A 22,609-nucleotide genomic window follows, 5' to 3' on the forward strand; every position below is an offset into this window, starting at 1 on the left:
AAAGGAAATGATGCGGTAATAAGAGGCAACAACGCGGCAGATGAGGCCGCCAAAGAAGCCTCTAAGTGCAAAAAAGCAATATTGGCACCAGTAGTGTCTCTGGAACCTGTGGTCACACCAGAGGACATTATACTAATACAGAAAGAAGCAGGTCAGAGCGAGCATAGTCTATGGCTCATGAGGGGAGCAACACAGGACGAGAAAGGTCTTTGGAGATCTCATGAGGGACTCATAGTTGCACCAGTGGCTCTGTTAACCATTTTAATCTCAGAAACCCATGGTGTTGCACACTGTGGGAGGGGGGAAGTGTTGAAAAAGATAAGACAGCAGGGCTATTGGTCCCCATACATGCAAGCAATGGTTGAAGAAGTACTGAACCGATTTGTGCTGAAAACAATGTCCGAAAAGGGGTGAAAACCCCTGTGGGACACATTCCAGTCCCGGAGGGACCCTTTAAACACTTGTGTATGGACTATGTAGACATGATAAAATCTGTACATGGCAAACGATACATGGTGGTAATTGATCACTTCAGCCGATGGGTTGAGGCAACTCCATCTAAGACCCTTGGAGCGGATACAGTCATTAAGTTCCTCACCAGAGAGGTCTTACCACGGTTTGGCATCCCATCAGAAATAAGCTCAGATAATGGCTCTGCTTTTGTTCAAAAAGCGGTGAAAGGAGTGTTGCAGTATCTGAAGATCAAACAAAGATTAGGTAGTGTATACCATCCAGCTAGCCAGGGTATAGTAGAGAGAATTAACGGAACCCTGAAAGCCAGAATCAGTAAGATCTGCGCCAGCACGAAGCTTAACTGGGTGGATGCGCTACCACTTGCACTAATGAGCTACCACATGCAAACTCACAGAAACACGCACCTTTCGCCTCACCAAATGCTTACGGGACGATGCATGCCTGTCCCACTAGCAATGAGGGCTGCCACACAAAGGGCCTAATCTGGAACAACTGCAAATGGAGTTGTCTGAATACATGACACAATAACAACTGCAAATGGAGTTGTCTGAATACATGACACAATTAACTGCCATCCATAGATCTATATATTTGCAGGAAAAAGCGAAGGAGCCAGAAGCCGACCAGGAGGCCGAGAGACAGGTGGTGCCAGGTGATCAAGTGTATCTGAAGGTCTTCAGGAGAAAGTGGCACGAGCCAAGAAGGGAAGGGCCGTACACTGTACTCCAACAGCAGTTCAAGTCGAAGGAAGCACGACGTGGTATCATCTGAGCCATTGCACCAAGGTCCAGGCAGAGACAAAGGGCAGTATAAAACTGAAAAACAATGAGGAAAATGATGTGGTTGTTGGCAGGAGTAATGTGCAGCCTGGTGTTGCAACCAACAGGCAACCTGGGGACAAAGGAGGGTGCTTCAAGGAGCCCGAGTCAGACTCTGAAGACAGGGAGCACGGGACATCCGCTGGAGTCACAGCCGCTCCAGGAAGCACCGCACAACCATGATCAAGATAAGTATGATGCAACCACAAAATTCCCAATTCACACTGTGTCGAAACCCATGCCAGCATTCTCAGATCAGGTTCATTATGACCTTAAGCCATTAAGTCATTAAGTCAGGAGCAGGTTGACAAACGAGCGAAGAGAGATCTTCACACTATGTGGAAATGGACTGGAGTAGTGATCATCCCCGAAGAGATGAGAGGGGATGGAACAAAATGTGAAATAAATGTTGAACTAAATAAAACAACCTTATGTAGAATGACGTCAGGGGAAGAAGAGATAGAAATTAGGGATGGGCAGCACAAGCAAAAACACTATTCGAAAATCATGGCAACTATTCGACGATTTTTCGAATAATCGCCCCCCCTCCCCCCTCCCCTCTCGGAGCCACGCACACAGAGATCCATTCATCATTACGGCTGGGCTCCACCGGCTGCAAAGCGTCACATCAGCGTAGCGTCGCGGCGTATTCATTTGGGCTCCACTGACTGCGTACGGAAGCGACCCGTAGAGAAGCCAGCGGGGTTGTTTACCGTTTGCTGAGCCGAGAGGCTGCATGTAGGCTGCATGAAATGTTAAAGCATTTTCCACCTAAGTTATTAGGCTTCTGCGTGCCTTGCTCTCAAATGACTGTGCATACTTGTTGTAGACTTGTGATACGCAAGCTTTGCCTCACAGAGTTTGCACTGCACCTCATTTTCGTTTATTTTGTCGAAGTTGTTCCATACGGAACTTTTTGATGACTGTAGTAGTCTCTGCATGTTTCTCCTGTTTGTAGAAGAGCATCAAACTAGCTGGTAGCCCATCTCACCGCTGTAGCAATCCTATACTGCCCTCGTGCGGTTAGGAGCTGAATTGCATGTCAAATAAAGGGGGGAAATAAGACGGCGAATAGTAATAGTCGCATTAAAAAATCGATTTTTCAAAATAAAAAAACTATTCGAAAATTCGAAAATCGTGACCCATCCCTAATAGAAATGAGAAGTTACTCATGCCAAGTTCATATATTACCATATCGTATGTTTTCTTATGCATCATCATATTCAAGTTTAAGAGTTTCGTACACGACCATATATTCATGTTAGTAAGGAACACTGGTTATAGTTACAGTGCCATATATCCTACTCACATTCATACAAGCATAGGCGTTCATTTACCATACATTATCCCTGCGAGTAATTTATGATAAAATCATAAAGAGGAGGGACACACATATACATACACACACACACATACACACACGCACATGAACGAGCAGACGCCCATTATAAAAGCATTTGAAGGGTGACTGTTCAGGGCTGTTTTGCTGTTTCCATCTGTTTTGCAGTGTAGACTAGTATATGTTGAGTTCTGCGATTAAAGTAACCCCGTTTGCTGTAACTTTTCTCCGTGGTTCTCCGAGTCTCTTCATTTCAGTGTTCACTGATGTTGAGCATTTTGCTTACATTAATCATTAATTATTATCCATCAGCTAAATGTAACACATCCAGGAAGCAACGTAGCACGCACATGCCGACAGGGAAGTAAAGTGCCATAGCCTTGTGCTGATAACATTACCATGTTATTTTTGTTTGGGGAAACATGTTTAATATAATAAGACAGCTGTTTTGTCAGTGAACCTTGTGAGCTGTAATGGAGCCAAATTTTGTAACGTTACCTTTGTTAAATGTTGCTGTTGTCCCTGGCTTCATATGAGTAGAGGAAATCTCCGCTAGCCGCTAGGCTTATTTATACAATGCAAAATGCCATAGGCTTGTCCTAATAACATTAGCATGTTGTATGTCTGAGGAAAATGTGTCCAGCAAAGGACAAGTGCTTTGTCTGTGAGTCTTCCGAGTCACGATGAAGCTGATTTGTGTACTTGTAATTAAAAGTGTTATTAAGCCATTTTTAATGTGTGTTTTGGGTGTGTTTTGAATCCACTAAACTTTATAGCACTTCACAGTAAACCCCACCGCTGACTCATGTTTTGGAGGTGTAACTGCAGAGTGACACAGACACACCACCGCACAAGTATAAATGCTTGCAACTGTGTAGGCCACGTACGTAGGCTCTGCATAAAGCTGACGCACAAGTATAGATCCACCTTAAGCAACACTTTCACCTTCACATCTCTAACGTGACCTCTATTTGTAGTATATCAGCAAGAGTCTGACTGACATTACTATGTTAATCACCAAAGTCCTGCAATTAATTCCCCTTTCCTAAAATAACACACAGTAACACATGCTCAGATTTTACCACCTAATTACCCAAACACAAGTTGCACCAAAACTAAATTGTAATCAAAACAGAAATGGATGGGCAATCAAAAGCCAAATAACCCCCCACAAACAGTGCTGCAGAAACTGCAGGGAATAATGAATACTTCAATCATTTTCTGAATTAAAAGCCTTGTGACACAGAGCCAAGTTAGTCCTACGGCAACAGTATTTATTTTTAAATTATCTCCATATCATTATGAATAATACCTATTTATTTCTATGTACGTATTAATTACTGATGCAATAAAACAAGTTAATCCTTTGTCAAGCTGCATCTACACTTAATAAGGCAGAATACAAAGAGAATAATGGGAGAGCAAAGAGGACAGTTCAAACCACCCTTTAGTCTGAAGGTCACTTTCTCTTTGGTGTTTCAAGTAGTTGTTTTTAAGGTTTTGTTTTACATATATTGTTGTTACAACAGATATTTTTCAAGGTTTCATTTCAAGTTCATTATCGAGCTGATTAGTATTTTATTATTCATTATTATATTATTATTCATTAGTTCTTAGTTGCATCACTTGTGATTGGCCTTTAATGACTGATCAGATGTATTCCTATTGTTTTCTTTTTCCTTTGCTGACTCCTGAGCTACACTAATGCACTCTGGAAGCTGTATTAGTTTGTGTGTTAGTGTCAGTGGTGTAGTGGCTGTATGTCTTTTAAATGTTTTCTTTTGACTCGTGTCTTTTAGGTCTTGGTACATTTTATTATGCAACGTTAATGTACGCAATTATTTATAAAGTCATGAGGTTATTTTCAACATTGATTAACTGGCAGATTACTTTTCCAATAATTCATTATTATTTTCTGTATGCAAACCAAGAAAATAGTGAAAAATACCAATTGTAAGGTGATGTCCTCAAATGTCCTGTTTTGTCCAAACAACCACAACATATGTGACACTTAAAGTCCAAACCCAAACCATCATGACCATCACGAAGAGCGGCAGCAAAGCCTCACATTGGAGACACTGGGTCATATGAATTTTGTTTGTTTTTTTTGCTAAAAAATCACTAAAATAATGAATTAATTATCAAAATAGTTGCTGATTAATTTTCTGTTTTCGCTCAAATAATCAATTAATTGACTAATTGTTTCAGTTCTAAAAGTTACATAATCCAATCTAATCTATGCTACAATGACGACATAAAGAGGAAAAACAGTAAAGGGTAAAGATTGGAAAGCGAGACATACTGATAACTCAGTTTTAGAGGATGGATGAGGTCAGGTCAGATTCAATTAAATTATGTAGCTGTCTGACGAGGAAAAGAAACAAGTGAATTGAATCGTTGACAGTTGTTAAGAGTTTGGTTTGCATCTAGTGCTATGGCCTGACCCACGGTGTTCTGAGTTATTGATAACTTACTTAAACATTGCTTGGAATAGTCCACCTTCCACCCTCTCTTCCCTCTTTCAATCACTTTCTCTCTCACACACAGTCCTACTGCAGTCAGCTCAGGTTCGGGTGGTTGATTAGTGTATATGAATATGACTGATCCCCTCCAGCTCACCCAAGGTCCCATCGCATCCCATCGAAGCTTCCAATACTCTTGGGTAATTATCACTGAAGCTTCAAAGCCTCTAATATGGTATTCAGAAAAGCCCTAATAAAAAAGACAGATTTTTTTCTGTTGGACTCTGTACATATTTGTTAATAACACTCAAATATTTCAAATATGTACTTCAAATATTCACATGAACGAGGGATGCACAATATCATTGGCACGTCATCGGTATCAGCCAATATTGGCTTTAAAATGAACTATCATGAATCGGCATTGTCTGAAATGGCAGTTGGACTCGCTATGTGTGTGTTGTGTCGAAGTCTGTACCCCAAACAAATAGTGTTTCCCTCCTATTGACAAGCATAGTGCTCCCCTTCTGTGGTTAGGTTAAAAGAAAAAGTTTGGTTCAGATTTAAGTGGGGAGGAAGCAGTCTTCATTTATTGTGGCCAGAGTGAACAACAAATGGATATGTTCAGTTTGCTGGTCACCAAAAACATGAGCACATTCAATAAACACACTCTGGAACTGGATATTAGGCGATACAAATAAAACTGACCTGTCAGGATAATAACAAAAATCAGCCTCATGATGACATCAGTGTTTTCTCAGATTGGATTTAAGGCTTTAAATTTTAACACAACGGAGCAGAAACACTGTGTTACAAACTGGAGGAGAGGTGTTTAAAAGATGTGAGCTGCGGAGGATCTCACAACAGTAAAAAGATACTGGTTGCACTGATGCACAGCTAGGATCCAGCTTGGTACATGCCATGGGCTAAAAGTTAGTTATCTCAACCGTTTCACCACTGTATTTTTCACTGGCTTCTTGTGAGTCACCAAACTATATGGAGGTGTAATCAATTAATCGGAGGGTTGGATAGCTACTGGAACTGGACTTATCAATACTGCAATGTCTGTGTGCAGGAATCCCTGACCTGAACTGATTCAAATTTCATTACACTGAATACACTTACACATATACTTTGCATGTATCAGTCTCTCTAATCATCACAGTCTCTTATATGAAGAAAAACCTGTTAGGGATAATTAAGTCCTGTAAAATATTCTATCACAAAAAAGTCAAATTTATAAATATGGAAGATCAGCAGAAATTTTCTCTCTGCAGCTGCCACCCGACAACATTAAAATCAATTCATATTGATTGTAGCCTCCCTCAGCATTACAGTACATGTGTAAAATTAGTTCAGTAGCTGGTGCATTCACAGTATTTTACACCCATTTATGTTTGAATTGTAATAAGAGCCAAGAAAAGCCAAAGTGCTGCTTGTGTAAACCTCTCTGAGGAAGAGAGGAAATGAAGTGATGCGAAAGGAAATGAAATACGGCTGCTGATTAAAGCACAGACTGCTCCATCCAGTATCTCCTCTGCAGATACGTACAGTATATTATCTGCATCCACAGATGAAAAGGCTGCCGGGGTTATGTCTTGATGGTACAGTATGTCTTTGTTTGAGAGAGAGGAAAAAGGCATGCAGCAGACAAGTGGGTGAGAACAGAAGGAGTGAGGGTGAGAAAAGTGGAAAGTAAGTGAGGGACAAGTCAAAGGAGCGAGAAGAAAGAGAGAGGGAGACAGAGAAACATGGCTGTCAGCATGTTTCCTGCTATTCTGGAGATTAAACAGCTTTCAGCATGTCAGCATACACTTAGACTAACATCTCTCTCTCTCTCACACACACACGCACGTACGCATGCACGCACGCACGCACAAGAACCTCAGAAATGTCCTCAAATATCTCCTTGACACGGGGGTTCATCGACAGCAGGGGCTCAGCTGATAAGAAGGAAGAAAAGCCATATATCTCTGCCAGCACACACACAGACACACAAGCATGCAAAGATATTAAATCTGGCAACATACATGTATCACACATCAACATGTAACATATCATCTTTCTTCCTTTTCCTCTCTTTCAAACAGAAGGCCAAGGTAAACTCTATATGTTGCTGCTTTGATGTTGAATGGTTATAACATGTTGAATGGTTATTACATTATAATAATAATCTGTTTACATCTTTCTGAAACTTTGTGAATCTTTTTAATGCTGGCTTGCGTGGTACAGTGCTGGCTGGCTACTAAAATTGTTGTTATTGTTGGCCACTGATTAGAAACCATAGACAGGCCTGATAAAGTTTGAAAAATAAAAATCTACAGCGAATAAATTATAAAAACCTGAGATACCACGTTTTTTTTATAGCTCCTCCATTTTCACACAGGAAGTGCTACAGATGTCTGGTGGATTATTTATCAAGCAGGTAAAAGCTTTTGACATCTCAGCCAGAAGGGTTGATAATAATTAATAAATAAATAATTTCCCTGCATCTGCAACCCAGTTTTCAGAGAGGAAGCATATTTCTCCATCTTCCACACATTTAGCTTCCACTATGCTATTTTTTTGGCCAAGCGAGCACCAAGGCTGTGAGGATGGCAGAGTTGGTGGGTCAGCTGCTCCACTACTTTGATCAAGACTGAAATATCTTGACAAATATTGGATGGATTGCCATGAAATTTTGTGAAGGTGTTAATGGTTCCTAGAGGGTGCATGCTTATGACTCTGGTGATCCTCTTCTCCTCCAGAGCCACCATGAGACTGACCATGTCTGTAACAACTATTGGATGAACTGACATGAAATTTGGTTCAGACATTCATGTTTCTGAGAGGATTAATCATAATAGCATTTCAGTCTGGGCCACTTTAGTCAAAGAAACACACACACCTCTCTGCCCTTCCACACACCTACATGGAAAGCCTTAAGGCAGAAAGAGCACACTCCGTCCTTCCACATGCTTACATTAAAAGCCTTAAGGCAGAGACAGCAAACCTCTTCACCCTTCCACGTGCTTGTGCAGAAAGCCTGAATCAGAGAGAGCAAACCTCCCTGCCCTTCCATGCGCCTACATGGAAGCCTAAAGCAGGGAGAGCAGCAGCAAAGACGCCCCAGGAACAGAACAGAGCAGCATCAATGACAAACAAAAATGACACTGTTATTGTCAGACACAGCATGAAAAGGAGGAGCTGGGGTGGAGGTGAGTTGCAAAGCAGCTTGCAGAGGAAGCAGCAACAGTAGGCAGGCCAGAGCAGTTGAAATAGGGCACTCTGAATGAGATTTGCCAATTAGTTGCATAGAAAGTAATTATGTGATCTCTCAGCTGACTCCCTTCAATCAATCAGATGATCCATCAGTTGACTGGGCTGCTTGAGATTAGCTGATGTAGCTGGGATGTGAGCTGAGCTTGACATTGTGTCCTACCTGAGCTAACGCTACACTCAGTTTGTGATCCCCTGACTGTTTCTCAAGTGCCATCATTGTGTCAAACGTTTAATTTACAACTGTGCTTTTACTGTACTTAGTATTTAGTGCGTAGTAAAGTAAAGTAGTAAACATTAGTATTCTAAACTAGATGGTGAGGATGTCAAACTTGCTCATGTTTCTCTCCTGGCATTGATTAAAGCCGTAAAACTGATCACTATTGATAAAAAAAAATACATTTTAAATGCCTTCAAGCCTTAAAATGGTTTAGATGTAACTCTGTACCTTTGCCTTTTTAAGTGTGCACAAATCTGTAAGTATGCAAATTAGTCCTCACCTCTGTTTCAACCAGCAGCTTGCCTGCAGCTTGAGCGTACCTGCTGACGTTCACTCTGACCATTGCTCTCTACAACGTCAGAAAAAGTAATATAGTTGTAGATAACATGAGCCCATGGGCTTACCTATGTTATCAAACAGCTAACAATCTGCTGTAATATCAGATAGACCTTGTTTCCAATAACCAGCTCTGATGAGTTGAAGTGAAAGTGAAACTTAGCTTGCAAAATACAGAGACGTAGCTACACCTGGCTCCTCCCTGCCAAGTTGATGAGATTGGTTCTTAATATATATGATGCATGAAACCCTGGCTGTCTGAATCAGTGTTTTGGAGAATGTCAATGTGTACAGCCTCACAGAACAGCTAGCATGGCTATAGACTCTTAGCTTTATTAATATCGAATTCCTACCTGTTTTAGACATGTTAGCACTACCTTTATTAAGGGTGATGCATAAAATACAGGGTATGAAACAACAACATTTTAAAGCTCATAACTATGAGCGTTCGATTCAATTGCCTTGAGATAACTATGACCTGGATAAATGAGAATATCCACAGGTATGAGTACAAATCATAAAAACAGACTCTGGAAATATACCAGCAACCACTGATTGAGTTCCATGATGCTCTTCTTTGAACCAAACATGTTAAGGGGAGGCTTTGTTTTGCTGAAGCACCTGACATTTGGCCATTTACAACAGTACACTCCATCCCTTGGTCAGTTTTTTCCTTATTTTAATGGCTCCTCTGTCTGTGTAAGTCTAAACTGCTGCTGCACTCTTCTTGCTGGCAGGTGGCACAGGCTGAACCTGCAGAGAGTCTAAATTAATTTTCTTCTTACGTAACCTTCATTTTACATTTATGAATACATATGGCAAATGTAAGCAGGAGATTAAGCAGCACTTAATTTGTTTAAATTATTACTTTTCTTCAGTTAATGAAGTTTTAAACTATGAAAATTTGTTTTCCTACTTTTGAATGTCCAGAGGAGACACCTTCAGGTATGTTTTGGATACACTAGAATTCAGTTTGTCAATTTACATAATTTCTGCGCAGCAAGTTATTGTTTTCTGAAGTGAAGAATGAGAAAAATGTTTAAGGTTAGAGAATTTTAAAGACTTAACTTTATTACTACAATAGACAGCATTACTGAGTGAAAAATATAACTAATTTAAAAGTCAAATAATCACACAGTCTGTTATACATATGCATCCCACTTTGACTGATTTTGTATGATGCCGATGAAGGCTGAACCAGTCGATCTTAACCACTTTAAGTTCAGCAACACATGAGACATTACAGCTAGAACCAGCTCTGAAATGCTGCGTTTGTGGGATCATACGGGAAGACGGTGTAACAATATACATAGAGTCTGGAGGTAAAAGCTCCAAGCTAAAAGCATATGCTGATTGTTTTTGATGCCATTAAAATAAAATGCAATCTTTCTTTTCAACATTGATTTTCTTCTGACGCTGGAGCAAATTCATCACAGCACAACAGTGTTCTTCACACCAGCTTTACACAGCAGTAACCTGAGACAAATGTCTCTAAAGCTCCACTAAAGACCAGCCTGAGATTAACAGCAGGGACACACATGTTGGCAGGCGGGTCTACTGAGACAATATGATGATTTATGAGTGTGATTCCAGTTTTGACAGTGATGCCATAGACATGAATGTTAAGTCACATGCAGACATGAGAGACTTGAGAGTGTGATGCCAGGTGCTTCATTGTGCATTTGGTGACTGCAGGGGACAATGTATGTACCTCAATAGTGGAAAAAGCTCATCAAAAAGCCCCCAATTATTCACAAGCTCAGACAAAAGGAGAATCTTAATCTACCGTACACTAGCCTGTCAGCTGTGACCTCACAGCAGAGGTTTTTGGCAGTTAGACAGGAAAAATAAGCAATTTGATGACATTGCTGTCAAAATAACCTACAGACTAATCCAAGAACGTAAAACGTCCTTAGCTGTAACGCTACGATATGTATCGTGATATGGTACATCTTATTTTCAAATTATTTTAGGGATATTTTATAGGGGTGTAACGAAACATTGATCTGGAACAACATAATAATTCTATGATCAACAATCCAATAATATCAATGCAAAGTGAAAAAAAAACAATTTATATCATCATCTTTAAGATATGCTTTTATTGTAAAATTCCCATCGCATGTCTGAGTCACCATGTACATCCAAGAACAGCTCCATTTTACACATTCAAACAGTGCTAGTGGCACAGCACCAGGGAAATAATGGTAAGCAGTCAAGAAAAAGACATTAAGAATAGTTACTGATTTCATCTCATATTGATCACAGACCCCTGAATTTAATCAAACTGAAATTATATCGTGGCAGACTTTGTGATACTAGCAAATATTATATATTTGTCCAAAGAATCAATCTAAAATCGTATGTTGATGAAACTTGTTATTCACACCTTAAGTATCTAAGCCTTTATTTGTAAGACTTATTGAGGAGAGGTGACAGGACAAGGGGAGGACGGAGACGCAACACAGGTTTCGCAATGGGCACGTCGTCAGCTATTTCAAGGATAACTTCTGCGTTTTTCAACCTGGAACCTATTTTCTCATGTATTGGTGTCTAAGTTACTGATGTGAACAACAATTTTTGACATTGGTCCAATATTGTACGTCCATTAAAAGCAGTTGTTTTTACCACAGACAGGCTCAGATTGTTATTTTAAGTGGCTGAAGTGTCTCTTTACCTTTCACTTGATCCAGTCTGCGTCATTTGTCTTGTCAAGCAGAAGTCTCCCTCTGAAATCTCATGAGATGTGACTTGTTTCAGGGAGAGAACCATGGAGACTTAGTGAGGGAGAGAGTAGTAACAGGAATAGTGAAATTGGGAATAAATTATTTTTTACTTTTTTACTAAGTGAGCCCAATGTGAGTAAGAGTTATGACTATTCTGATCATAGGTTTCACTTCCTCCACAATCATCTCCTTATCTGTAGTTGACAACAATGGAACTCTGGTCTTATTCAGAATTCTTTTCAGGTCACTAAAGCAAAACGGTTGCTAACCATTGATATAATAATGATAATGACCAGACAGGAATTTATGTGTTTGGTCAATGGAGCAAATCAAATACAGTGGAAACGCCTTGTGATCATGTCTGTCATATTGATCACTATAAGCACATGATTATTATAATTGATTTTTTTCTTCAATCCTTTTCATGCAGATAACCATCTAATTGACATGTGTATATTTATTACATAAAAATAAAGCAATTAAATTGACAGTTCTGCTTTTTAATGAATTTTATTGATGGTTTCAAAAACACAGTACAGCACACAGGGCCTACTTAAAGGGGCATTACATGATGACTGAGCATTATCAATCCACTTGCAGAGGGCAGCTTTGACAACAGGTGCTTTCCCAATGCACATTCATACTGTTGTTTGAGTAGACTACACAAAGTACCCTGAGGGGCACCAGGTTTTGTTAATGCATCTGGTTGGCACATTTTTGGCAGTTGTCATAAGCATCGAGGAGACTACGTTTTTCATTGAGAGAAAATGACTTTCTTTTTCTCATCATGATTTCAGTGTGCTTGCAGCACCAGCCTCAGATACAGAAATACTGTAATTTAAATGTTTTTTTATATATAGCCATGTATGAAAAGACCCAAAATCAATACTGTAAGCAGACTACATGATTACTATCAGTGAATTATTGAAACAGCATTTGTGTAGGAATGATTCTGTCCCAAGCTTTTTGATCCATAAAAATGGGTGATCACTGTAACCCTTACCACTATATGCAGTTTCTACTGTACCTGAAAAATAAAGGTACTTGATTACATTGAGTGACACTAATGGGTGTGAAATCTGCCACGATACAATTTCAATTTGACTCAATTAAAGGGACTGAAGATCAATATGAGCCGATATGAGTAAATATCTTCTCCCTCTTTTTCTTGCTTACCATTGTCTTCCTGGTGCTGCACCACTAGCATTGTTTGAATGTTTTAGGAAGGAGGTACGCTTGGACAGAAATAGTGACACAGACATGCCATGGGATTTTCAAATAAATGTATATCTTAAAGATGACGAGATACACCAGTGTTTTCACTTTGCAATGATAACATTGGATTATTGATCACTGAATTGATATATTGATCTAGATCAATGTATCATTACTAGACTGTGTGAAACAGTGGGCATTGCTACTATGACTTCATCCATTGGTTTGTGGACTGACATTTTGAAGCCTTGAGTTTGCCATTTCAAAAGCGCCATTTTGTTTTTTGGAGCCAGAAGTGACCATATGAGGTGGAGCTGTGGAGGAGCGAGGGGTGGCTCTCTCTCATGGACTGTAGCGACTCCTTGCGTACAGCCTGTCACTCAGGCGCCATCACCCATAAATGTGCATAACTTTAAGCCTTAATAAAATGTAAATGGGTGAGTTATATCAAAATTCAACCCCGTACAGTTGTCATGAGTGTTAAAATTAGCAATAGAGACCAAAACAGTTATTTGTAACAGACTATGAACATGAATTTCTGCTCTAATGTTGGGCATTTTAACATGGGGGTCTATGGGGATTGACTTGTTTCTGGAGCCAGCCTTAAGTGGCCATTTGAGGAACTGCAGTTTGTGGCACTTCTGCGTTGGCTTCAATTTTCAGCCCTGGAAGTTGCCCCTCAGTACACCCCTTGTGACCCTTAGATGTCCAGCATTAGCAACCAAAGTTGCTATATCCTTATTGTTTGTGCAATCCTTCTTTAAATGTAAATGCAGTATGTAAAGTAGAAAGGTGTAAAAAATAAATCGGGACAGAGATATTGCAATAAAAACTAAATGTCACCATATCCTTGAATAGGTAATGAAAAGCTAAAGAGTCCAGTTTATGAGCACATGGAGGTCGAGTTGAAATATTAATGCTACAGAGCACAGACCACTGTGTTACATTTCACTCTCAGTGGGTACAGTTGCCCATAGCCTTCATTCCATTTCCCTGTAGAGCATCTGAACACACACACACACACACACACACACACACACACACACACACACACTGTAGGCCTACAGCATTACCCACACTGCTGAGAGCTACATTATTCCCTCACCGCTTCGCAGGCCATGGAAATATTCTGAATTTACTAACCATGACCCAGAAACACACACATTCACTCCTTCAGTCCTGCCCCCCTTGCTCTCTTTCTCTCTCTCTCACACACACACACACACACACACACACACACACACACAGTATAGATATGCATGAACACATACCACAGCTCTGGCACGCACACACGTACGCTCAGTTAAAAGCAATGTCCAATGCACAGCAACTCACATACTGTCTTCCACAACAAACGCATTCATATCACACACATCTACTGACCTCTGTTCCACACGTCAGTAAGTGCAGCTCATTCTGTACTCACTGAGCTGGATTTATGTTCTAGTCAAACGGCATTAGTCATTTATTTCAAAACACTTATCTTGGCATATAGCAGTAATTTTGTTCTGTCATTTATCTTTCCATCCATTTGCAGATTTTCTTTTGAATCACAATGTTATGCAAGTTGCCTTTTATGATGTAAGAGCATCTTTCCCTGGTGCAGTGAGCGTTAACAGTCCATCTACATTTAAAAAAAGCTAAATTTAGATAAATCTGCCAGCAGCAAGGGCTCCACTTATTACAATGAGTGACATAACACTTAAAAAAATAAGACAAGAAGAACAGTGTTCAGAAAGTAACAGTTGTTACAGATATAGGAAACAGCTCACGTGTTTGATACAGATGAGGTACACTATCCAACACACACTGTCACTTTCATGGATGATAGTTTTTGAAATACAGTTCACATGTTTACGCGCGTGTGCATGAATGAGAAATGATCCACACTGATGCATGGAGCAAAACTAAAGCATCTGTGAACAAACATGAATGTGTATGAGGACATTCCCTTGAGGATTCAGTTCGTGCACCACAGAGGTGGAGTGACTGCACAGGCTCTCTCTTGTCGCACATTGTGCATTCATAACAGCACAGTGACACACACGGAGAAAGCAGCATTCCTCTTTGTCCTCATTCTGGCCTTGGACGCACTTAAACAGCAAGATGTCTGAAGCACGATCAATGTCAGTGAGCTGCATTCTCAGTTTTACTACTCTTCTTGTTGCTGCAGGTGCATTTATAGGCTAGTTTTCATAGCTACAACTGAATTCCAATAAAAACACCTCTGCCACTACTAAATGCCGAGAACATCCATACATTTGACCGCATAGTGATGTGAACATTAGTTTGTGGTCCCTGACCACTTTTGTTGAATCATTACAAAGATGTATCTTCATTCTAGATTGTAGACTACAGGGCCTGCTGTGGTTCAGGAGGTAGAGAGGTTTGAGCACCAGCTCCTCCTGTTGAAGATTCTTTGGGCAAGACACTGAACCTCCAGTTGCCCCTAACTGGTATGACAACTTCTTTGCTATCTCTGTGTCATATATATATATATATATATATATATATTTATTTTTTTTTAAGTCACATTTGTTAAAACTGTTACTATATCATGACAGTAGTACATGAAATAGGTAATCTGTGAAAAAATAGAAACAAAGACAAGTAAACAGAGGAAGACGACAAAAAAACTAGCTTTAACTTCCACTTTCGTAGGAGAAGAGTAGCGTCTTCTCTGGTTATTTTTGTTCAGGTGTGGAGGATTCAAGCAAATGCCAATAGAAGCAGTAGGAGGAGCTAGACTCTGTCTCATTTACCATAGTCCGGATAAAGTGACAATTTTAGCAAATATGAGAAAATATCATTTTTGTTTTTGTTTTAAATAACAGTTACTGTAGCTTTAATGTAGAAAAAGCTACATAAGTACAGTCCATTTACCAAATCCAGTCTGAGTAGTGGCATTAGTGTATGTTTGGAGTGCTTCATTCCCATGGTTCATGAGGACAATGTCCGAAATTAAATCGACAAAAGACATGTCTGTCGTGTCAACTGAAACACATCATTTGACACCCACGGCACAAATCGTCTAGTGCCGTGGGGACACTTTACCCATTACCACCTCTTTGTATATTTCAGACACCATCATTAATTGTTTCATCCCTTATTGAACACACAGTCATGTAAAGCCATGTGTGCAGCAGAACATCAACTGGCATATGATGACAGTAACTAGAAGGAGGAAGGTGAACTTCATTAATCTTGCAAGGGGAAATTCAATTTTATCCTCAGATATATATATTCACATGCACACAGGCCTGAATACAAACATGCACAGAGAGGACCTATATATGTGCATTATGGAGACATGTCACAACGAGGGGGCTGACTCACAGGAGGGTGCCCAGAGCAGTTTGGGGTTCGGTGCCTTGCTGAAGGGCACCTAAGCAGTGCCCACCAACTATGTTGTGAAGCAACACTTTTTGGAATTGAGTAGCCACGTTGATTTGATTTCTTCCATCATGGTATACTGGATTAAGCCCTGTACAACCTGAATGCAGAGATGTGACATCAAATCCTAAACTCTATTAGTGTATTACCTATTACTGTACAAGAGTACAGTAGTGTTTGCCTGCGCCTCGCTGTATGTAAATTGAGCACCCCCTACTGAAATTGTACTGTAACACATTATAGATGCAAGAGGGTGGGGGGAGGGTGGGATATTTTCTAGTGCTATAACGTATCACCTTATAATTTTTAAGAACATTTTGGCAGACAGTTGCCTTTCCACACATCCAGCAACTTTTAGCTCACATCTGTTGAACTGCTGACAAAAAAAATCTGGATTCTAACTTACTAAAAACTCCCCTATGTTCAACAGCTAGTTACTAACTTGGTTTGGCGCTACTGTTTGGCACAGTAGTGTGTTTGTCAGAGTTTCTTCACTGAAAACTGCCATGTTCTGTGGCTGGAAGTGATGTTTGTTAGCAGGAAAACAAAAAAACAAGCCAAAAAAAACAAAAAAAACAAGCTAAAAGATGCTAAAATGCTCCACAGAGCTGAGGAAAACTGCAGGTCGGACATTGATAAAACTCTAGTTCATCACTATGATATTAACAGTATCAATCAGCCCAGCTTTACAGTAACTACTAGTAACTGATTCTGAGCTCTTTTTTGTGTTTGTCATCAATGTCAATTCAATAATTCAAAAATTAACGTAAGATTTTCATGAATTCAAACCACATTTTGGATACTGTTTATGGTCAGCATTCTTTCACAAATATCCTTTCAATTAATTTACATTCTGTAACTATCTTCCTGTACAGTAGATTTCATTGTCAGTGGCAGGGTCCACCATTTCACTGCTGAATTTAAACTGCCTTAACACCCACAGGGGATTCAAAGGAAACAATGCTGTATGTAATACAGCATTTTTTATGTTATTTCATCAGTATCAACCCACCTGTTTACTGTTCATTCACTTAACACAGGGCAGTAGTCACCACATACATTGAGGGGGACACGTCCCCCCCAGTGTTCAGATATGCCCAAAATGTCCCCCAGAATATATAACTGAAACTGAAAAACAACAACAAAAAACTTTTTTTTCATTGCTATTCTACGATAGGCAATCACATACCAACATCCGAAATAATGTAATCATCATAATTATAACTAAACATAACAAATCCCCGTTATTATTACAATCGGTTCAAGTATTGCAGTTCTGTGTGTGGTTTGTCCAAGTGGAGTTGCGGTAGCAGAATGCCAAGGCTGGATGCCATGGTTGCCATCAACGTTGTTGCCAGACAGCTGTATGGGTAACGTTCCAGGCAGGCAATATAAATTTGTCTCTCTATTCATCACTGAATAAAAGTGGAAAACGAGAATGTAATATGAGCGTTACGCAGGCTATATTGTAACTGTTTACTGTGATTTTGTAAAGTGTTATGAAATTTTGATGTCATGAATGGTTATTGTTTTGCAGTGTTGCACCGAATGTAACCACTTTATAATAGCTAGCTGGCTAGCTAACAACAAGCCTGCGTGACGTTTGAAATTGGAAGTGTCTCTCATAACGTTAGCGCTGCATGTGTCACGTCCAGACTCACAGGAAAGAACCCAGATGCGAAGCAGCAAGCAGATGAAGTAATCAACAGTCTTTATTGAACACTCAGGAAAATATGTAACTGCCTCAGGCGGGTCTCGTACCCGCGTCGCCGGTGGGAGAGTTGGCGACGTTACCTCTAAGCCACGAGGCGGTGACGTGTGCAACACAGGAGCAGAGTTTTTAATATCACTGGTACAGCTGGGGCTTGAACCCGCAATGCCGGGAGGGGAGTCAGAGACGTAACCTCCCGTCCACGAGGAGATTACGTGACTTGCAATCCAGATGAACAGTTGCAGGGGAACAGACAGTTGGAGAGTCGGAGACAGGCGAGGGATCAGATAACCAGCACAGTCGGGACTTACAGGCAGAAAGCTCGGTGTCAGAGACAGAGGGTGAGGTCGATAGCCGGGGATCAGACAAGCAGGCAGGGTCAGAGCAGAAACAGGTCGGGATCTTGTAATCAGTCCGAGGGCAAGGCGAGCAGGCAGGAACAGGGATGAAACGGGTCGGCAACGGTGATCAGTCCAAGACAAATTGCTGGAAAGGCTTGCATGAGAGCAAAGACGATCTGGCAACTGGTGTGTGTGGAGCTGGAGCTTATGTATGCTGGGCTGATTGCATGAGATGAGCTACAGGTGTGCTGATGAACACAGGTGAGTGGAATTGCCTGATGAGATGGGTGTGGCAAGGAAAAATACTGGGTGAAGGAGACTGGAGACTGTGACAGCATGTGTAATTTCACAGTGAGTCGTCATGAGCAAGAGTAAGGGTGGCAGAGACATTCGGCTTTTTTTTTGGCCAGTCTCGGAAAAGAAGCAAAGTAAGTTAAGAGCAGTGAGAAAATGAGTAGTGTTACCCTATCAGTCGGATTATAGAAGTAACATTAGTTACACGGTGCAGTAGTGTTAGTACAAAAAATGAGTCAGTGTTTCTTGATAGAAGAATTATTGTCATTCAGATCAGAAATGGTTTGTAGGCTATCTGAGCAGATTTGCCCCCCCCCCCCCCAATGTTGACTCCATGGCTACAGCCTTGACTTAACACCATCTGAAATGAAATATCCTGCTCCTGCTTTACATTCAAAGTGTTCAACTAGCAAAACATGAGATGACTTTTGCTGTGAGACAGTCACAGGAAATGTATTTGTCACTGAGGTTAGCACAATCGTTCACCAAAAAAGCATTTATAAAATAAGGGTGGTCTTTTTGGTGACTTTTCCACAGTAGTGTAACAAGGGGGAACACCCACAGTGAGACCTGCAGATAACAGGCTGTATACCTCCAACTCATCAACAAGGTAACCAGCTCTGCCCCGCTGCTGTGTGGGAAACTACTTGCGCCAAGTGCAGCATGAAATCAGACTGTGGTCCAATTCAAATTGATCAAATTCTTTACTAAAACAAAATGAGTTTGCTTGCTCACGTGCAAGTCACAGGCAAGTCTCAAGTCTTAACCTTTAATTCTCGGGTTAATCCTGAGTTACTGTTGTGAGAATGAAGAAAGTCAAGTTCCGCTATAAGTCAAGCTAGACAAGTCAAGTCATTGTTCATGTAAAGCAAGTCACCTGTGGAGTCGTATGAAATTATGGTGATCTGGTTTAACATTAGCTTTCTAGCTCACTTATGAGCAGCCAATAAGTTAATAAGTTAGCTAAAAAGACCCATTCAGGGTAGGTTCTGTAGTAACTGATAAAGTTGGATGGTGTGTAACTGATTTTTGAGCTGCAGACCTTGCATATCGCTGTTCTCTTATTACTCTCATCAACAACATAATCCTTCAATCGAAAATGTTTTATTTTTTCACTAGCCCCTGACAGCTGCCTCATGCGTTGGCTTTTGCTGGTCTGTCATGTCCTGGTGGGTTGCCAGGTTTGCCCACATTGCAATTAAATATCACCTAATCATGTTTAAAAAACAAAACATAACCTCTCCATCTCTAGAAAAATGCTAATATTTATTTAAGGAAAGTCAAGTCCTTTCAAGTCATCTGTCTCAAGTCATGAAGTCAAAGTTAAGTTTTTTATATATGATAGTCAAGCAAGTGTCAAGTCCCCAAATTTGCAGCTCAAGTCTGACACAGGTCAAGTCATGTGACTTGACTCCCCCACATCTGCTATAAACAGATACACCACTTGCCTGTCTGTTGTATTTCTGCTTCCAGAATTCTGGGACCTGTAGTATTAAACCACACTTGCTGTTACCAAGGTAACCACAGGTGACGTCAAATCAAAGATAAGAATTTTAACCTTTGACAAATGACTGTTTTCCAGGTCACATGTAATCTGTTCACTGTGAACATCACTTGTACCTTTGTGTTGTTGTGTTTCTCCACTTTGTCGGCATCCTTCTTCTTCTCCTCTTTTTTCTTTTCACGCTCCTTCTGTGAAGAGAAAAGATGGTCTAAAACACTGGCATACAGCATATACAGCCTATACTATAAATTTGTGTTGTAGCATCTACTAAAACCACATACACACAGTAATGTTAGGCCAAAATGGCTTACACTGATATCAATAATAATGCATATTCATATAATCTGACCGAATCTGAGCATAATTAATATAATTTAATAATGAATTTCTGTATCACTCAATAGATGCAGCAAAACACTTCAGCAACATAACAGTATATCACAGTGATGACTGAGTCTCTGTCTCTGTCCTGCAATACCATAATTAGCATATAATACTGCTTAAGCATGCAGAAAGAAGACACTTTTCTTCATTAAATCACCATTCGACAACCATTATAATATTCTGAGGGAGGAAACATGAGGCCTAATGGTAATGATTTGTTGTACCTCATAGCAGGTTGAAAACAATTACATCTCGTTCTTTAATGTGATTTTAATGCACTCACAATGCAGATTTAATGTGCAGACATTATTAACGCATGGAGAGTTGATGTAGTGTTTTCAGGTTAATGGTTCCGTCTTGCTTTGTTATATGTAAATGAGCTAGTTCTGATGCCAGCCACCGACAGGCTTTAGCTAATGACTGTCAGGATGCCAGAGAGAAAAGCTTTAGCTTAGCGGGTGAAGCCTAAAATCTAGCCATTATGGTAACAATAACAGTCTGTTTCTCTCTGTGTCTCCCTTCGTCTCTATTCTCAATGCAATTACTTTACTGGCTGTTTATGTGCATAGTTATTTATGATGCTTATTTGTCTTGAGAATACAATAAACAATACCACATAATCATCAATATTTACAATGATGAAAATCAGCATGTATATTTATCATGATCTAGAGTCATTATGTTTTGTGCTCTTTTGTGAGCATGTATTAGGTCAGTGGTTTTTTGACTTCAGACTAATGGACTGAAATACATAAAAAAAGAAAAACAAAGCACAGTATAAAACTGTCACACACAGAAAGCCTGGGTCAAATGTCAAGGCTCGCCGCAGGGGGAAAATGTTTTTATATCTGCTTGGATTTGAACTTCTGACAATTTTTCTTGAGACTTCATGTCAGTGGAACGGAAGCAACAATTTACACATAAACAGTATTAGAGAAAGTCTCGGTTATTCATCTACAGCACAGCACACCGGCTATATTTTGGCTGCATTTTTTGTTGACATATCCATCAGCAAGTTTTGAGTGTATTATCTTTGAAGCTCTGGCAGGCACCAAGTCTCCAACTCTATTAACTACAAGCTAATGAGGCTAGCATTGGACAATTTGCTCCAACAGCATTAGCAGGCTATTATACTCCCATCTGACCATTACTAATAAAACACAGCAAATTACAGCTGGGATCCTCATCCACATATCATGTCGGCTATGTTTCTTGGTTATTTAATCAGTTGAGCTGCGTCTGAGCACTGACCCTGTGCACAGGTGCAAAGGATTCTGGTTGGTAGAGCTGGGCGATGCACTTCTAAACACCAGTGCTGTGTCTGAAACCACCTGCCATCTAAATTCGGAGTGTGAAATATCTGCCCTATATAGAAAGAAATCAACAATGGAACAGTGACTGTCTGTTAAGATTCCTGCAATGTGCTGCATTTGATAGATGAAAAAAACAAAAGTGTCCAAAATCTCATTAAGCTGCACACTATAACTCACTAACTACTGAGTAGGGCTGTACTCTGAAAGCCAGGTGTCCGAATCATCACTCGGTGAACCCTCAGTCGACTGAAATTGCTTCAAGTCAAGCAGTCGGGGTTTTTTTGTGTTTTTTTGTTTGCTTTGCTTTATTTTTGTTTTTGTTTTTTTATTGCCAGTCAGTGTGCAGTGGGGCTGCATGATTCTTGCTAAAATGTGAATTATGTTTTTTCACCCTAAAAATTGAGATCACAATTCTCTCACGATTCTTATTTTTTCAGCAAAAACATTTACTGCACTCTTAGATGCTCAGGTGTAAAAAAAAACATATCTGAGATGCAGAGGAAATTAACATAAGACATACCAAAGTGCTTGACTTGCATGATATAACATATATCAAAGTGCTGGACTTTGATATGTGAACGTGAAGTCTCTTGTAACAAAAAACCCCCCCTCAGGTCTCTTTTCTTTCCTTAGTTAAAGGGAAATTTCGGTTTATTTCAAACTGTCTCCTATCGTCCTAAATTTGTTTCAAGTGACTAGTGACATAAAAATAATAGTTAGCATGTTAGCCGTTAGCCTAGATACAGCCGGGGCGCATAGTAGCATCAGACCTATTAAAACGTAAGTGAACGGGCAATCTTCAAGTGCAAAGTTAGTCCACT

The 22,609-nt window shown here is 40.1% G+C and overlaps 1 protein-coding gene across 4 annotated transcripts in view; it reads right to left on the reverse strand.

Moving 5' to 3' along the window:
- Positions 1-22,609, reverse strand: part of smap1 (small ArfGAP 1) — a 151,417-nt gene that overhangs the window by 90,576 nt on the left and 38,232 nt on the right. For 3 of the 4 annotated variants that reach the window (XM_050070959.1, XM_050070956.1, XM_050070955.1), the window contains one exon: positions 20,208-20,279. In XM_050070959.1, coding sequence (XP_049926916.1) covers positions 20,208-20,279 — 72 coding nt within the window. The remainder of the gene's footprint in view (positions 1-20,207; positions 20,280-22,609) is intronic. The other variant, XM_050070957.1, reaches the window with a different exon arrangement.

Source organism: Epinephelus moara, chromosome 19 (assembly GCF_006386435.1).
Source record: "Epinephelus moara isolate mb chromosome 19, YSFRI_EMoa_1.0, whole genome shotgun sequence".
In the NCBI taxonomy this organism is placed as follows: Eukaryota; Metazoa; Chordata; class Actinopteri; order Perciformes; family Serranidae; genus Epinephelus; species Epinephelus moara.